Source organism: Rattus rattus, chromosome 11, assembly GCF_011064425.1.
Source record: "Rattus rattus isolate New Zealand chromosome 11, Rrattus_CSIRO_v1, whole genome shotgun sequence".
In the NCBI taxonomy this organism is placed as follows: Eukaryota; Metazoa; Chordata; class Mammalia; order Rodentia; family Muridae; genus Rattus; species Rattus rattus.
In genome coordinates this window covers 78,735,520-78,754,226 of record NC_046164.1, presented here as the reverse complement: position 1 = coordinate 78,754,226, position 18,707 = coordinate 78,735,520, and the positions used below count along the sequence as shown (strand labels likewise).

The 18,707-nt window shown below is 39.8% G+C and overlaps 1 protein-coding gene across 1 annotated transcript in view; it reads right to left on the bottom strand.

Annotated features, from left to right (window-relative positions):
* Positions 1-18,707, bottom strand: part of Abca13 (ATP binding cassette subfamily A member 13) — a 564,237-nt gene that overhangs the window by 42,601 nt on the left and 502,929 nt on the right. Inside the window, exons 57-59 of the mRNA XM_032916398.1 lie at positions 14,834-14,968; positions 8,887-8,990; positions 1,945-2,037 (exon numbers count right to left, since the gene is read on the bottom strand). Of these exons, the coding sequence (XP_032772289.1) occupies positions 1,945-2,037; positions 8,887-8,990; positions 14,834-14,968 (332 nt within the window). The remainder of the gene's footprint in view (positions 1-1,944; positions 2,038-8,886; positions 8,991-14,833; positions 14,969-18,707) is intronic.

Here is an 18,707-nt window from a genome sequence, read left to right as displayed (position 1 = left end):
GGAGGAAGGGTACCTACATCAGTTTCTCTTTTCCACATCAGTTGCGTATGGTGTTACTGACTCCCAGGTATAGAAATCCAGGAGCAATCCCTTATGCTTTTATCACAATAGTATTTGTGTTTATTTATTAAAGGCTTATTTGTTACAGAACAACATAAAGTGCATTCTTAAAAACTGCACTAACGTCCATATTCTAATGGCTATACCACAAACCAGGTTTTGTTGAATAAATTTTATAGTTTACATCCACCAGCAACTGAGCTCAACCTCCGACTCACACTATCAGGACCAAAATTTAGAATGGGTAGACAGTGTTAAGGCTGCAGACGGTTTCAGCTAGTGGATGGCTCTTCCTATGAGCTTCTTCCTCCTGATGTTTGTGGCTAACTTTAGCAAAGAAGCAAAAGGCAGGCACCTGGACTCGAATTAATAAATCACCTGACAATCTGAACAGGCGATAAAGCTTTATAAAAGCATTCATAAAGGATACAGAGTGTGAAGTGTTATTTTTTTTTCTGATGATGCTTAATAAAGGTTAGCAGAGCACATCGTAACAATGGCTTCTAACAGGTTCATCTGCCAAATGATGGGCCACAAGCATAAGAAACAGCAAGGTAGACCCTCCCTATATCACACTGCCCCACAGAGAGCCTCTAGAAACATGGCATCCACCCCTCATATGCTGTTTCCCTCCTGAGTGATAATGGTTTCCATAAAGGAAAGGTAGTTACACATTATATATGTGTGCACATACACATACATAGAGCAGGTACATGAAACTGCCAAGAATGGTGCATAATTCTAACCTAAAAATATTAAATGAAAGTAAAAAGATGTGTCAACATGAAAGGCTAAATTACTCCATGGACAAAAGGATGGGAGGAAAACAGGGAGAAACTGGGAAGAAGACAGGAAGGGGAAACTGTAATCAGGAAGTATTGTGTAAAAAAGGGGAAGGGAAGACTACATTACTATCTATAAAATTATGATGAAATAATTTAAAGGAGATTATAAAATCATCCAGTGGAGCTGGAGAGGTGACCCAGAAACCAAGACCTCTTACCCTTCTACCAAAATACCAGTTGGATCTTAGCACCCATATTAGATGGCTCACCCAAACCTGAAGCTCCAAGTCCAAGGGGTCCAATGTCACTTGTAGCCTCTATAGACACCTGCACAACCCTTTACGTACACATGTGAACACACCCTTACACAAATGTATATATACCCTTAACCCTTACTCTTATTCACACACACACACACACACACATACACACACACACACATACACACACACACACACAATTTCAAAATTATTTAAGGCATTCCAAAAAAAAAAAAGGGTTATAACAAGTGCTCACAGAAACTCATCAGAAAATAATTAAGCTTCCATGGAATAAATGAAAGGAAGAAATAGAGAGATGATTAGTGGGGGAGAGATCTAACAGATTTATAAACACAAGAAAAAGTCTTTAGTTCTTCATCAGTCATAGAAAAAGGGAACCACAATGACTCTGTCAACTTCTTGTCTGGTCAGACACCTTTCCCAGCATACATTATACGGTAAAATGGGCATTCTAACACACTGCTGGCGAGGTGTGCATGGTACCACCCTTTGATGAAGCACTCTGTGAGCAAGGAGGTCATTCTTCCTCTAGACCTAATCTGGACCCTGCAATCATCTTCTCTTCACAGTTTTTGTCAAAACGAGGGCACAGTGCCTTCTGGGGAAAAGGGAGCAAAATGTTTTAAGGAATTGCTGTGTCTTTGACTTGATAATTATAGTTATTTTAACTGGCCCTAAGCTTTCCAGGACCTTCATCCACTACTGAATGCCAAGAGAAATTAATTGGACCAAACAGTTTGGAAAGAGCCCTTGTTACAACAGGGCATCAAGCTGCGGGGTTGACAAGAAACACTGAAACAGACAAAGAGACTCGATACCTGTTCTTGATGTGCTGAGGGGACCCGAGACACCTGAAGCTGCCGTCCACCATTATGGCCAGCCGGGTACACAGAGCCTCGCACTCTTCCATGCTGAGAGGAAATAAACAAATAGAAATGAGCTGTGTCCTCAAGGTCTGAACCTTGATCAAGCTTCAGACATAAAAAGGAAGCAAAACTACCATTGGTCCAAATTATATAAGTTTTACCATATGTGGTTTCTTTACAAAGAATTATGTAACTTTATTGACAAGCAGACATGAAATCTTGAGTTAATAGAATCAATAACAGGGAAAAGGATGAATATTTCAAAAATGGGAAACTTATAATCTGAAAATGAATAAAATATGAGTCCTCTTCTTTGTTATCCAATACAAAGGGGTCAGCCTGGGACCCATATGCACACAACCAACAAAATGACTTATCAGTTCTATTTACATATTTTTACAGACATACACATAATATGTATGAGTGTGTCAATAATAATCAAAGAAAAAGGAGCTATCAATTTGAGAGCAATGAAGTGACATGAGAGAGGCTGGAGGATGGCTACATGGGAGGGGCCAGAGGGAGGAGAGGAAAGGTGGAAAGTGATGTCATTCTATTTTAAGAAAACAATGTATAAAAATGTAAAAGAATAACATTTCATTAGACACCATAATTTTAAAACAGTTTTGTGTTTTAATAGCATGTAAAATACAATATAAAATACTAGCAATATACTATTACTTTGTAACTATAATTTCTTTAAAGTATAAAACTATTTTAATATTAGTATAGCATTATAAAGATTTATAATTTATAACTATTATAACTATGAGTCATAAATTGTAATATGCTGATGTAATTTGATACAAATCAAAATGCAATTACAACCATAAAATGAAAACTAAACTTAGAATTACTTAGAGGAAGGAAGTTGTGGAATAAGGTGTGAGGGAAGATTGTGAGAGAATAGGTTGTGACAAAGATGGAGCACACTAAATAAACACCAGAGAAAAGGCACCAGAACAAAAGAGACCCAAGCATGACACAGGTAGTAGAAAGACAGAAGTGATTTATATATGGGGATGAACTTTCTAAACATAACGATGTAGAAGAAATTCTGGACGAGATAGAAATTGCATACACTTGACAATTTAAAACCCAGAGTCAGAACCCAGTAAATTAGCATTTAAAGGACACTGCAGAATATTTGTCCTTGAATGCGATGTCTATATCATACCCATTCACTCAAGGTTTGAGAATCATTGTGGAAGATAGGGAAGAAGGTCGGAGCTAGAGGTTGTGGGTGTCTTGAAGGAAAGAGCATCTTCTAGATAACAAAGGGCAGTTGCACATATGAGCACACAGTGCTCATGGCAGCATGCAGAAAAGCTGAAAAAGCTCAAGCCAGGCAAAATCCCGGCCAGGAGGGGGAAGGTGACAATTAAGTCCTACTCCTAGTCAATAGGTCTCCTTCAATCGTGTGACCCTGAGTAAATGAACTCTGCTCCAGTGGGTAGCCCGACTCCCACAAACAATACAAACAGAAAAAACTGGACTTTGTGGATTAAACAAAATTGAAGACAAAAAGTTGGACAAGTAAGGAAGGTGAAGGGGTGTCTGGAAGCTGGGGGATGAAGATGGTCATATACATTTTCTATAATTCTCGAAGAATCAATAAAATTAAAAATCCAATTTAGTACACTAAATAGTTACTAAACAATTAAAAAATACATCAACAGACCAAGAGCTGACCAATCCCAAGTTCTGTATTGTAAAGCAAATGTCCTTTCCCTTTTATTCCAGTCCAAAGGAAAAATAAGGAGCTGTCAAATCAATAAAGTGTGCAGTTGCTTACAGATATTTCCTGCAGAAATTCAAAATGGGTCATCCTGCATATGGACAGTAGATTAAAAGTGCCATACACCTTGCAATTTATATTTGGCAATGATTCATATTCTAGGAACTGGGAAATGCAAACTATGGGTTATATAACCACTTATTTATGATTCCTCTAGCAAGGATTGCTGCTGGGAGCCTGAGGACATCCCTGCCCTGTAGAAACCCCAAGTCGAATCTGCTCTTTCCTTGACAACTCTGCAGAAAGGAATTTCAGGTGAATCAGGGTGAAGTGAAACAGAAAGTTTACTAAGAAAACAGGGAGGCACACAGAAAAGGCCATTCGCACTCAAGACCTCAGAGGCTTCTCTGAGAGTCCTGCCTAAGCTCTCACACTTTAACGGGATTCTATGGCTTTTAAAGTTGCACTACTCAACAATCATTTACAAAAGTTTACCACTGTAAGCAAAGCTTAAAAATCAATCTACGTTTGACATTAACCTGTGTTAAGTGGGTTTCTGATTGTGTTGTGGGAAGAACATCAAGTCGTTCCTGTGTTACTTTCTTAAATGCACTCTGGACAGACCGATGTCCACATCATTATTGGTATGAGTTCCAACCTCAAAGTAAATGATGTAGCAGGTCTAAGTGAATTGTATCACATGTTGAACACATGAACACCACAGCATGTTGGTCCAACAAATCCTGAGCCCAGAGCTCAGTCAGGGCAGAGAACTATGTATGTATGTATGTATGTATGTATGTATGTATGTATGTATGTATGTATTTAATTATTTACTTGATAGAAAGAAAACTATAGGTAGCCTGAAAGTAGACAAAAAGTAGAACAGAGACTGAAGAAAAGGCCATCCAGAGACTGCCCCACCTAGGGATCCATCCCATCTCAGACACCAAATCATAACACCATTGCTGTTGCCAAGAAGTCCCTTGCTGACAGGACTGTTCCCTGACAGGTTCTACTAGTACCTGACCAATGCAGATGCAGATACTCACAGACAACCATGGGACTGAGCCCAGGGACCCCAATGGAAAAGCTAGGGAAAGGACTGAAAGAGAAGAAGGTGAATGAAACCCCACGGAGAGAACAATATCAACTAACTGGACCACTCAGAGCTCCCAGGAACTAAAACACCAAGCAGAGTATACATGGAGGGAGCCATGGATCCAGATACATATGTAACAGAGCATGGCCTTATCTGACATCAATGGAATGGAAGGCCCTTGGTCCTGTGGAGGCTTGATGCCCCAGAGTAGGGGGATTCTAGAGTGGTGAGGTGAGAGTGGTTGAGTGGGTGAAGGAGCACCTTCCTAGAGGCAAAGGGGAGGGGGAGAGGGTGGATTGGATAGGAGTTATGGAGGGGTAACCAGGAAGGGAGATATCATTTGAAATGTAAATGAATAAAATTATTAATAAAAAAAATCAGTGAATCATACAGGCCTCCCTTGTTTTCATTCACACTGAGTTATTCGTGTCTTTATAGTCTATGAATAGGGAGAAATCAATCTGTATATATGCAAATGTATAATATTGACGTGAAAGCAAATGAATAGGAATGTAGGAACGATATCGCAATGATTTATGGTCTTTTTGAGAAAATAGCTTATAATAATTACATATATATTGTGAGAAATTAAAAGATTTTTTTCTTCATTATATCATTTTTTCCCATATAAGAACCCATCACTGGACCTCAAGACCCGATCCTGGTGACAGCAACAGATGCAAGCAGAGTCAGTGTTATCAGTGGGAAATTGCTAAAATTCCAGAGCTAAGTGAACATCTAAAGCGAGAATATATACACATTATTATAAAGTCAAATGACTATCAAGTGTATTTGTTTCAGCGAAATTTTCCACTGGGAAGAGAAATAAAATGAAAACAAAACTCAGCTATGGCACTTCTGGCTACATCCAAGTGAGGAAATAATCAAGTAATTGTCTCCAAAGTGAGTGACATAGCCGGACATATTTAAGAAATCAGCCACTTCAGAACTCCAGGAATGGATTAAAAGCACGGAGCTATGTAACTCCATGAGGATGATGCCAAAAAGCTACTGCACAGTGAGAGGATGATTATCTATACCTGCAAGTTGTGGGTCACTATCTCCCTGCCCAGAATCACCAACAGGTCACTCAGGGCTGGAGAGGGCGGGCCAGGAGATGAACGGAAGAACTAACCAGAAACCTACACCCAATTTCAAAATTGGAGAGGGAAGAATCAGAAGATTTCACACCGATAGAAACCATCCAGTTTTGGAATAAATCTCAGAGGAAGAAAAATGAAATAAAACAGAAAAATAGTACATTAAAATGTAGCAATAACTTCAAACTTATTTTTAGTATTTATAGATACAGTGTCATCAAATGTGTTCATTCTTCAGGAATAAGTTACAGGGGAACATAGACTATACTCCCTGTTAGAGGTAATCCACATGCTTCTAGAAATTATCAGTGATAGGAATCACAAAGAACTTTAGCCAAGTCTAACCAAATTAAAATCAAAAGGAGCAACAGAAAAAAAAACTAGGAAATTTTCCAAAACTATTGAAAATTATAGAGCATTTCTAAGAAAATTACGTATCAGAAGCCAATCACTGTGAAACATTTTTGAGTAAAAGAAAACTTCAGTAGGGGAGGAAAGCTGCTGAAGTGACCCAGCTTCTTGGTGGAGCCTCTTAGAAAGGCCTAGGATTGAGACAGTGCTGTGTGCTGAGGGCAGGAGCACGTCCCAACAAGGAGGAGGAAGACTATAACAGCGCACCTTCAATAATGCTGTAGGGAATGAGTAGTTTTCCCACAAAAAAAAAAATAAAACAGTTCTGGAACAATTGGCTATCCAAGTGCATGAAAGTAACTTGACACTCTCCCCATATACTGTACATAAAATAGCTTTAAATATAGCAAAGATTATTAAAACCTAACAGCATTATCCTGTCTTAGAACAAACATTCTCAGGAATTCAGGGCAAAATGTTCTTAGCTATAATTTTGAAGTATAAACCGTAAAAACACAGGGCAATTAAGATTATCAAAAACTTTAACTATTCATATTTCCAATGACAGTGAGCAAAAACATTTAAAATCATATATTCAGCAAGAGACTTGACTACAGAATCTAATAATACTGTGTATAACCTCTTCTAACTAAATGATATAGGATAAATACAAGATCAAGGTCTATGGTCACAATGACTTGGGAGTCTAAGACAGGAGGAATACAATTTAAGGCCATACTGAACTAGGAAGGAAATTGAAGACCAACCTTGACAACTTTGATAACTGGCCTCAAAAGAAAAGGTAAAGGAGGGAAGGGAGTAGAGTTCAGTAGAAAAACACTTGCCTAGTATGTGTGAGGCTTTCAGTTCAATTCGTATTACCACCAAAGGAAAAAGGAGATCGTTCGCAAGTCAAACACTAGCTCACTGCACACTCCAACAATCAAGGTGCTTGGCATTTACTCAGAAGGTCTGAAAAGCATCCACATAAAAACCTGCACAAGCATGTTTATAACAGCTTTACCCGTAATTACCCGAACTTGTCAGTAATCAAAGCATCTGTCAGTACGTGAGCTGGTAAATAAACGGCAGCATGGCCAGACAATAGAATATTGCTTGCTGTTGAACGGCAATGGCCTTGCAAACCAGGAGAAAACATGAGGGGAATCAGGAAAGAAGCCAGGCTTGAAAGGCTTGGGTGGGATGCCAGATGTGCAATTTCTGGAAAAGGTACAAGTATGCAAAAACAATAAAATGTCTGCTTGCCAGAGGTCAGGCAAAAGAAGTGTGAACAGGGGACCTGGAGAACTTTCCAGGCAATGTAGAATGCTAAGGATAAATCTTGACATGGAAAACTTTTTTTCCAAAGCCATAAAATGCCCCAAACCGAGAGGAAAGTTACCACTATAAGCATGGATTCAGATAATGATATTGTGTGTCTATGAGGGTTTAATTACTATAGCAAATGTCCCATACCTCACAAGTGTTAATAACTGTGTCCACATGTTATAGGTGTGGGTACACAGTCAATCTCTTTATGTTTGTTCATTTTTTATTTATTATCTTTGTGTGTGTTCTTATTGTTGTTATTGTTGTTGTTATTGTTATTGTTGTTGTTCTCCTCCTCCTCCTCCTCCTCCTCCTCCTCCTCCTCCTCCTCCTCCTTCCTTCTTCTCAATGTGTGACTATGGGTATATGTATGTGTAGGAAGGTCAGAAGACAACTTTAAGGAGTTGCATTTCCTCCTTAAACCATGGGTTTCGGTAATCGAAATTGGGTCTTCAGACTTCCACAGCAAACGGTTTTACCCACTGAGCTATAGTGCCAGCCCTATTTCTTAAAGTATTAATCATGATTAATCATGCACTATTCAGCAAGGAAAAGATAGAAACATACTGTAATATGGTGTAATGTAGGTAAACATTATATACTCTATAAATGAAAGTGATCAGATACAAATCTGCACATGACATATAATTCTATTATTATGAAATGCCCATAAAAGCCAAATTCCATATCTTAACAGTTCTTGACACCTTCTTCAAAACATATTTTAGTTATACATGGAAGCAAATCAAGCCTAAGCTTATAATCTTTTTTTCATTTCATCTTCAGGGTTGTCATTAGCCAAATGTTATCGCTCTCTATGTAATGGTTACCTGAAATCTACATTTGTATTGCTGTATGACACATAAGTGTTTCATTAATCTCAGTAGGGGACCCTGGAGGAGAATTTCAAATACAAAATTAATTCTGTAATGAAATCCAGTAAAAGGTTAAGCATGCATTTCAGATGACTTACAGGTGGGAACAGGGTGACCCTGGGTAGAAATGAGTTGGGGGTCCTTAAGAAGGACAGACAGTCCAGCCCTCACCTGAGCAATCACAGCTAGAGTTGATCTAAGGACACACAGATCACGGAAAGTCTCCAGTTCTAACTCTGCTCCTCTATAGAGGTTGGCCACATGGCATACTCTCTGTCCCGATCTCCCAAAGGACTCTTGGGACTGAAGACTAATGAAAGCTCTTCCCTTCCACTGTCTGGGTGACCTCATTGCTACCAAACTTTGTTCAGAAATTAGCAATCAGAAGGCACATTTCACCTGTGAGAGGTTAGCACCGCTGCACAGCCATCCCGAACCTCTTGTGTTATTGTTTGCCAGAGGTACCGCTTAGAGCAGGGGTCCATCCCAGAGCTGGGTTCATCCTAAGAGGAAGAAAACGCACAGTATTGGTCATTTGGTAAACACAGACAGGAATGGACATTTACTGTCCCATGTGTATACACCCTAGCTGGGAGGAAACCCTCATTGCATTACTAACAGGGAACTCTCCATTGGCTTCCCTTCCCTCCTTCACAATGCAAAGAGAAGGGAAGTGATACAAACAATTTCCTGGCTCCTCCATTCCTGCAGAGGACCACACAAGAGGCCTTAATTAATGCAACTAGTTATAATCCTTCTTATTATATCTTAATTATTGAGGTCTTAGGCTCTGGGAAATGTTTGGTGAGACTAGAAGCAACAAAGACAGGCTAAGGACCAGACTCTCCATGTATAGAGCCTCCATTAAACGCTGTTAAATAGTAATGTAAGGACAAGATACTTTGTATGCCTCAATTGCTCTTTGCCTTGGTGGGTGTCTGAAAAGATGCCTACAAAGAACAAACACAGATATATTCACCAACAGCCTTCGTAGGATGAGAACAGACAAGAATAAATATATGGGGAAGTGCCTTCAAGAAAAGAAACAGAGCTTCAGCCATGCCCTACTTCTGTGGGCTGCAAAAGGACATACCATGCTAAAAACTTGTACACACCTAACAGGAGTAGCCAAGGTTGTATGTGCACATGTGGAATAGCCCTGAATGATTCACCTGACTGAATGGTGTCCCTCCAAAACGTAGTTATTAGGACAGTCCTGTGAGATGACTGCTTCAGATCTGAGATAGCAAGGAGACAGTCCAGGCAGCTATGATGCCACGAGATGCACATAGTAAACTTGTGTAACGAGCTTGGCGTAATGAAGAACAGTGCAGTGGGTGAGAAGACTGGAGATTGTCATCTTCAGATATCTCAGTGAGACACAAGTAATTACAACCAGGAAAGCCAAGAGAATCAGAGAAACGACCCATGGACAAAACAGGGGTTGTAAAGGAGACGGAAATGAGGTCGAGGAGATGATGGTAATTCTGAAGCAGGAATGTCAGCAAGCAGAATGATAAGAGTAACGGAGTATTTGCTGTAGACTGGGTCCAGTCAAGGAACGAGTCATAAACAGAGGCTATTGAAAATTATCTACTCATAGTAGAAAGGGGAAAAGACAGGAGAGCAGTAAAGAAAGCATCCCTAGGGCCAAAGGACTGCTCTTACACATTGCTGGAGCAAAGGTAAATTAGAGCAGTCGAAACAGATTGATGGTGGAGGGCACAACCACATGATCACGGCAGCCAGCAGGTCCACTCGTGTGTACACAGCCAAAGTCAGTGAGATAAGAATGGTGGCATGCAGGCATGCACTAACACATCTACTGAATCAGTATTCACATCCGTCAGTGTGTGGAAGTGCCCACTGTCAGATGCATGGATCAAACGTGAGACACTCCTGAGAAGGGAACAGTAAGACACAGGTGCTTTGAAGTGAGGTATGGCAAAAAATGCAGCAGGTGGCAGGACATGAACTGAGGATTACAGCAGGAGAAGAAAGGAAGGAGGAAAAGAAATGCTAAAGGCATTTGAAAAAGACAGAGGAAATATTAATTTATGTTTATGCTCCTTTTTCCCAATGGATATGACACAAAGGGGGGTATACTATCCTAAGAGCCATAAACCATCTAACAAAGCATCAGGGGTCAGGAAATGGGAAACTTTCTTGCTTTCCTCCTAGAACTTAAAATAAGCCACTATTGCTAAAAACACAAATGTTGGGCAGGACTTGGAGGAAGTGAGATGGAACTGCCCTTGAAGCCTCCTCCCTGAAGGCTAGCACTCATGGTATTAGAAGGCACTGTGCAGGCCTTCAAGAAATAAGAGCAATCAGCAGGCTTATCCCGATGTAAGCTTTGGTCCTCATTCATGCCTAGCCTGATCAGATGTCCCCAGTGATGCACTGTTATCTGTCTAATCATTACTTAAGGTATTTACTCAGGCCTGCCATTGCAAACCTATCCAGTGATTCATAGCTAGAAACAACACAGTCCCTAAAAGAGACCCTACTACTGCCCTCATACCATATTTTCTTATACGAATATAATTTTTCAATCTATTCCACCTGTTTATCTGTAACAGGATTTTTAGCTACTTTGTGCGTTCTTTCTTCCACCCTTCTCCATCCCTCTTTTTCTTCCCTTTCAAACCCCCTAACACGACGTGAGAGAGAAAAGGGGTTAGATGGAAACAGGGCAAATTTGATCTTCACCATCAGGATATCTAATTCCTTTTTATTATCTCTTTGTGCATGGCTACTTAACAGACCTCAACCAACAGCACCCAACCACCCATCAGCCAACCAGCCCCTTCTATGGAGCTCTAGCATTCATATAATCTTCTGAAAAGTCCTGAGAATTCCAACCATCACACACTCTCAGCAACTATCTGAAGCTGGTAAATTCATGCCCCTGTTAGAGCACAAGGCAAATCATAGTCACTTGCTGAGAAGCAGTCCCATATACTCACACCTGGAATAAAACAAAAACGTATGCCTGTAATATTTTTGTGCTTTTTAAAGAAAATAAAACTTTCACAACATTTATCTTAGTCACAGATAAGTATAACTCTCATCCTTCAACAAGAATCATTTTTTTGCAACAGAAGAGTACTGCTTTGAGACAAAGAGAGAATCTATTACAGAGATCTCTAACTGGTCACAATGCAGAGAATTAGTGACCAGGGGATAGCTGGCCCAGTTGATACAATCCAACTTATAACTAAGGCTCAGAAACATCACGTTAGAGGGGAGAAAAGATTATAAGGGCAAGAGAACCAGAAAGCCTGCTGTCATATGGTGTTGTTTAGAAGTACAAGGAAGTTGCACCCACAAAATCTTAACAGTGTGACTGCTTATACAATGATCTCACCACTCTAGATAACAATGTGGAAAGAGAAGATTCTATAAGAACCAACGTCTACATGGAAAGTTACAGCAATCAATGGTTGCGGAGAAAGGGAGAATCAGTTTTCTTCAGGGAAAAACTTCCTGATAAGTTAACCAATACGAAATAGTCAGCCCTAAGAAATACACTTATAAGCACTACAAAAGGGCTCGGTAGGGTGTTTGTGTATTTGAGTGTGAGTGTGTGAGGTGTGTGTGTGTGTGTGTGTGTGTGTATTTGTGTGTCTGAGGCAATGATACTTCAATAAAAGGCAGAAAAGGGAAACATTTTCACACCAGTTTCGTTTCTCTTGGTCTCCTGGTAAGGGGAGCAAAGCCTGACGTGTTTAAAATGAAACCTCTACTTCCATAAACTTTCAGAATGGCCTCCACCAGAAAGATCTATGATACTAGAAAGGACATCATTTATTGAAGAACAGCAAATAAATTGAAGTTTCTTGGAACCTGAAGCTTTCCTCTTCAATAAACTCCCAAGTACTTGTTATCTGAACCACTTTCAAAAGAAATCTTACCCAGCTGTGTGATGCATGTCTCTGCTTTTTGCAGGGAGGGAGCATTAAGCAGATATCTCTTAAGAGCTTCTGGCCATCAACTTCCCCCAAAGAAGAAAGCAGAAGGTAAAAGGGTGAGGAAGACCAAACAGGAAAATAAACACTTGGTCTTTTCTGAAATCTAGTGATCTGCGGGCACTGAATAAAAAGTAGAAAAATTAAAAGTAGGGTCTGGTATTGCTCAGACAGGAGGTTGAACAGTGATTAAAAACTTCTCTGGTTCTTGCCCTTCTTGCCTCTGTAAAGAATGTCATGGCATTGTTTAATCAGGTGACTTGAATTGTCACAGTAACTCAACAGACACTAGGTGCCACCCTTAATACGGATTCTTTACTGCTTTTAACATCCTCATGAGTCAGATACAGAGAAGAGTACTACTTTGAGACAAAGAGAGAAAAGATCAAATGTGCTCATCTAAACCCTCTCTCTTGGCCACTGTGCTGGAGTCCTGGGATCTCACAGTGAAAGGGAATGAGAATATGTAAAAGAAGAAAGATATGAGTATACACCGAGACAAGGAAATGGCTCCAGAGCAGAGGCCCCTTCAATGGAATGAGGAAATATACCATGCCTAGAGGAATGTGAGACTATCCAGTCAGAAGTGATGGTGAATACCAGGAACCTCTAAGCTCAACACAGTCTGCCTCATCTTGATAGGACAGCATCAGAGCAAATATATCCATTATGAAAAATAGCATTGATATTGGACCTTTTAATAGCAAATGAAGAGCAAGCAGATTTTCTAGTTCAACCAGTAGATGATGAATTCATTATTTCTAATGGAGATCTTCATTAACTTCCCCCATGGAAATGCTATTTTCATATATGAACAATAATATAAAAAGATGGCTGTTAATGCTCCTGAAACTGTCTTCTGTGGTAAGACTTTGGATGGACTATGGTGATCAGACTACTGTCAATGGCATAAGAACAAGATTCTTCACTTGTCTAAATGGGATTGTGCACACTTAGACCAATTTTTAAATGCAGAGCAATTGGGTCTACTTATTGATAAAAAACGCCCTCTCCCTAGCTACAGTAACCTGAACTGGCTCTTTCCAGACAGGTGACAGGATGCCTTAACTCAAGGCCATGCTCCTGTTTTGTCACTTGCTAGAACTCTCTCAGCCTTCCTCTGTATCCATGCTGCATGGATGTGTTAGACAGCTTTCCATCACTATAACCACTGAGAGAATCAACTTATATAAAGAAGGCTGTTTGCTTCATCTGGTTTTATTTTAGAAGTTAAAACCAGGATTGGCCCTGTTTCTTTAGGTTCTACATCAAGACAAGTCAGGACATATCAGCAGGGATGTGAAATGAAGCAATACTTTGTCCTTCTTGGCCAGGAATTGAAACAAGCATCTTGCTACCTACTCAGAACCCTCCCATAATGACCTAAAGATGGTCTTGTAAGACCTCTTAAAGCAATGGTTCTCAATATGTGGATAATGACTTCTTTGGAGGTTTCATATAAGATATTTGTATTGTGACTCATAGCAGTAGCAAAATTAAAGTTATAAAGTAGCAACAAAAGAATTTGTGACGGGGTTACCACAACATGAGGAGCTATATTAAAGGGTCACAGCATTAAAAATGTGGAGAGGCACTGTCTTGCAGTCACTACTACCTCTCATATCACTAAGAGCTGTGAAAGGGGCTATTAGCACATGGATTTGGAGAGATGCTAAGTTAAATATGGCAAATTCTAATGCCTATCCTTATGAATTACCATGGGTATATGTCACCACAGCTACAGTAAATATAAACCCATATATAGGACTTCAAAGCAATTCTTGAGAAGACATAGTCTTCCATAGGGAAGAGCATAGTAATTGATTATCCAGTACCAAAACTTCAGCCCTGAACATATACACACAAGTAACATTACATAGACTGATCAAGTTATATTTAAAAATATGTGTGTATATACACACACCTGTCTGTGCAATAATAATTAATGAGAGAAAGACCATGGATTGGAAAGAGAGCAGGGAGAGGTATATGGGAGGCTTTGGAGGGATGAAAAAGAAATCAGAAATGTAATTTAATTATAATCTCAAAAATAAATAAGAACTAAAAATAAATAAATAAATGTTAAAGAAAACACATGTGTGTGTGTTTAAATTAAAACTGAAGGCTAATATTCATTTTATGTCAACATTTTTATGTGAATCTACCAAAAGAAAAATGTCGGATTTTTGTAAAGTACCACCAGAATCTTACAATATGTTGGAAAATATTCACTTAGTGCAGCACAGTCTTTTAGTCCATAGAGTCAGTAATCAGTGTCTCGAGTTCTGAAGTTTCTGGTGAAGTTCTAACAGCTGAAATCATTTCCATCACATGTTTAAGGCATTGACACAACCGTGGCTATTCCAATCACTCACCAATAAAAGAATATCAGGCTTGCCCACTAGGGCCAGGGCTGTGGAGAGCTTCCTTCTAGTGCCCCCACTGTAAGTGGCCACAGGTTTGTCCACATGAAGTTCAAGGTGCAGGCGCCTCACCAGGTCTGCAGCCACCTGGAAGAAAGAAGCTTGTCCATGAACCTGTCTCCGTGACGCCCACGTGTCCTGGGTTGCCGCTGACTCCTGCTTCCGCCCACCATGACTGTATTCCTCTCACCCAGAGAACCAGAGGCCTTCCTTATCCTATTTCACTTTATAGAACGGGAGCAATGGAGAAAGGACAGGGAGAAGAGGGTCCCTTGTCTATGGACACTTAGCATGGCCAAACACAAGTCTGGAAATCTGAGGATAGACGAATATCCACATTCAGGTGAGTAGAATAAAGGGAACTCAAAGGAAGGCTGAGAGGGAGCTGGACAGGAAAGAAATGAACAAAATGAGGCACCAAAACCTCAAGGGAAATGGCCCTGGCGGGGGGGTCGTCTGTATAAGCAAGCAGACCTAACAAATGCACCTTTTACAATGGTAGAAGATAGAAGCTACACATTCAGAATTAGGTTTACACAGTATTCAGGCTGGGGAAAGGTGAGACCAGCACTTCACAGCTGCTGGAAGCTATCAAATCATTTCATAAAGGACGAGACATCGTTCACCAGAACTTACATCCTTGGCCATTAGGGTTAGCAGTAAAGCCCTCACTCACGGTCCCACAGTGTACCTTCTCTCTACCACCCCAATCTGTAACCTAACATACACCCTGCCAACCCACTCATGCTTACATTTTAATGTAAAGCTCAGTTGTCCCTGATGCACATCAGCTGAGTCTCAGAGACTACACTTAGGTTGGTCTTCCCAGGATAATTTACCTTAAACCATTTCTTATCTATTTAAAAATCTGTCTCTTATATGGGGCCAAGTTAGGCATTTTCTTTGATTGTTTGTTTCCAACTCTCTGTGCAAATATATATATATATATATATATATATATGTGTGTGTGTGTGTGTGTGTGTGTGTGTGTGTGTTATGAATGTTTATTGTGATAAAATGCATTTTATTCAGAAGAGGAATGAAAGTAAGCTAATGAAGAGGAGAAACAAAGCTATATATATATATATATATATATATATATTGTAATTCTTATATACATAAAAACCTACATTAATTGAAGTGTTAATGCAGATATAAATGCAGGTCTGTTTTTCAGATGTGATTAAGGCACTAAATAAAACAGTGCTAGGCCCCAACATCCATAGTTTTTTTTTTGCAAACATATAAAAATTTAGGGCGATAATATAACTATATGTTACAAACTTCAAAACATTTTGCATCATAACATCTTTTACCTAAATTACTCAGTCTGTATTGTGTGGCTTCCAGGTAATTTAGCAATCGAACTAGAAGATACAGGTACTGTTCCATGGTCAAACCGTGTGAGTGGAGGAAAACGAAGGCACACAGAAACTAAAACTTGGGTAGAAAAAGCCATCTCAGGGTTAATCCTTTGTTCTCAATGAAAACATTCAAGCCCTTTTCTCCAGACTGCTTCACAGAGAACATCCCCTTTCCTGTATTCATTCAGCCCAATTATGCCAATTAAAATAAATTGAATAAAAGCCTTTCTGAGCAAATAAAAACTTCAAAATATTTTATCCAGGATTAGCAGACAAATGCGAACAGCTAATTGGGGTACTGCAGCAAAGACTCTAAGACAGAAAGTCTGTGCTGCAGGGATTAGAGAGAACCCGTGGTGTCCACGGAATCACAAAGCAGAAGTGTACCAATGTCCCTGGTGAGGTTCCTATGCAAGATGGAGGGAGGAAGGAGGCTCCCTAGGAGAGGAAGCCTTTGCTTCAGTGAGCAGCACTGTGGTTACACAGATACTTCATGAACACAAAGAGCTGTTAGACCAGCAAAATCAAACGGAAATAGGAAAAGTAAAAATTTGGGTTATCTTTTCAGAGTTATGAAAACGTTCAAACCATATGTGTGTTATGAATGTTTACTGCAATAAAAGGCATTTTATTCAGAAGAGGAATGAAAGGAAGCTAATAAAGGGGAGAAACAAAGCAAAAACACTGATGAAAAGGCCTGGCTTGATAGCAATGTGCCGCAGAGTAAATACTTTCTTAATAAATTTGCCAAATGATGTTGGTTATTTTTATGAAACCAGAAAATGGTTGTCATATTTTCCTAATTTCACAAAAGGTTAAATAGCTCAGACTACAAATCCCAGAGCAGTTAATCATGGGGAAGATCCCAGAATGTGAGGGAACAAATGTCTGATCTAATGCTCTGTGAATGTGACTTTCAGAAAAATAACTGAAAATGATCTAATGAGAAACATCTTGTCACCATCTTTTCTGCAATCGGCGCCCCTGTCAAAATAATGGCAATGTAATATCCTAGAAATCAAGGCTGGCAAATGCTACCTAGACCCCAAAACATCATAAGCCACAAACTATTACTGTCCCACAATCACAAAACATCATAAGTTACAAGGTCTTGTGCGTGGCTTTTTTGTGTTTGTTTTTTGTTTTCTCTGAAAGCTCTAGAAATCGTGCTGCATTTTGAATAGAAGACCGGGACTCATTTTTTCTATTACTCAGGCTGCAACACATTCAGTGCACATTAGAACTTTGGGGAAGGTCCAGTAGACAAAAAGATTATTCAGAAAAGCATACACACTCATCAGATTCCTGAGCCAAGGACTGCCCATATGCAGGTGTGATGGCCATAGCAAAACTGTTCTGTGAAATCCACAGCGAAAATGAGACATTGAGCAGGGGAAAAGAGCCAAGCATTTCTCAACCAATGGCCATCCTGTGACCGCCACTCTGCCAGAGATCTCCTAGTTGATTCTTCTCCACTCAAAACTTAGCTCTTCTTAAAACCCATGGCAAGTGGGAAAAAGAAATGTAAGATTCAAGTCATGTCTACAGAGAAGATGCTGAAAGCAACATGTAGAAGCATTTCTACAGCAATGAGTAGGTATTTACAAAGACAGGACTAATAACTGGGCCTGCTTCTCTCCCAGAGAAAATCAAAATGCAGATTTCACCAGGTTTCATCCCAATTAGAAGTTTTGTTTGTGGGAAATCAGCATATTCTGCTGTGAAAGGTAAGCCATCTTTTGAATTTTTCAACACCAAGTCCCAAAGTATCAAAAAAAAAAGTTATAGAATATTTAAAGTGGGGTCGTTAGTGGAAATGTTGTCTGTCGGAAGCTTTGCTCATAGTGTCTGATAAAAACTCTTGCAACCCCATAGAAAGAACAACAATATCAACTAACCAGACGCCCCCCCAGAGCTCCCAGGGACTAAACCATCAACCAAAGACTACACATGGAGTGACCCATGGCTCCAGCCACATATGTAGCAGAAGACGGCATCAATGGGAGGAGAAGCCATTGGTCCTGCCAAGGCTCGATGCCCCAGAGTAGGAGAATGTCAGGGCAGAGAGGTAGGAGGGAATGGTGGGTGGGGAGCACCCCACAGAAGGAGGGGGAGGGGGATGGGAAGGGGGTTCTGGAGGGGAAACTGGGAAAGGGGATAACATTTGAAATGTAAATAAAGAAAATATCCAATTAAAAAAATAAATGAAGCATAAAATAAAACAGAAACAAAAACAAAACAAAACAAAAAACAACAAAAGCCAAACTGACACTAGCATTAGAGTGGGAAGTGCAAGCATATGTGGGCGGTGACTGAAGGTTATAGAGCAGTGCTCTCGCTCTCTAGTACACAGAGGCCTTTTGAGGTACAATCTTTCCATCATTTCAGGGGTAAGTACTTCCTTACAAAGTCTTTAAGTAATGAATGAATCAATAAAATTATAAACTATGCATTTTCAAAGA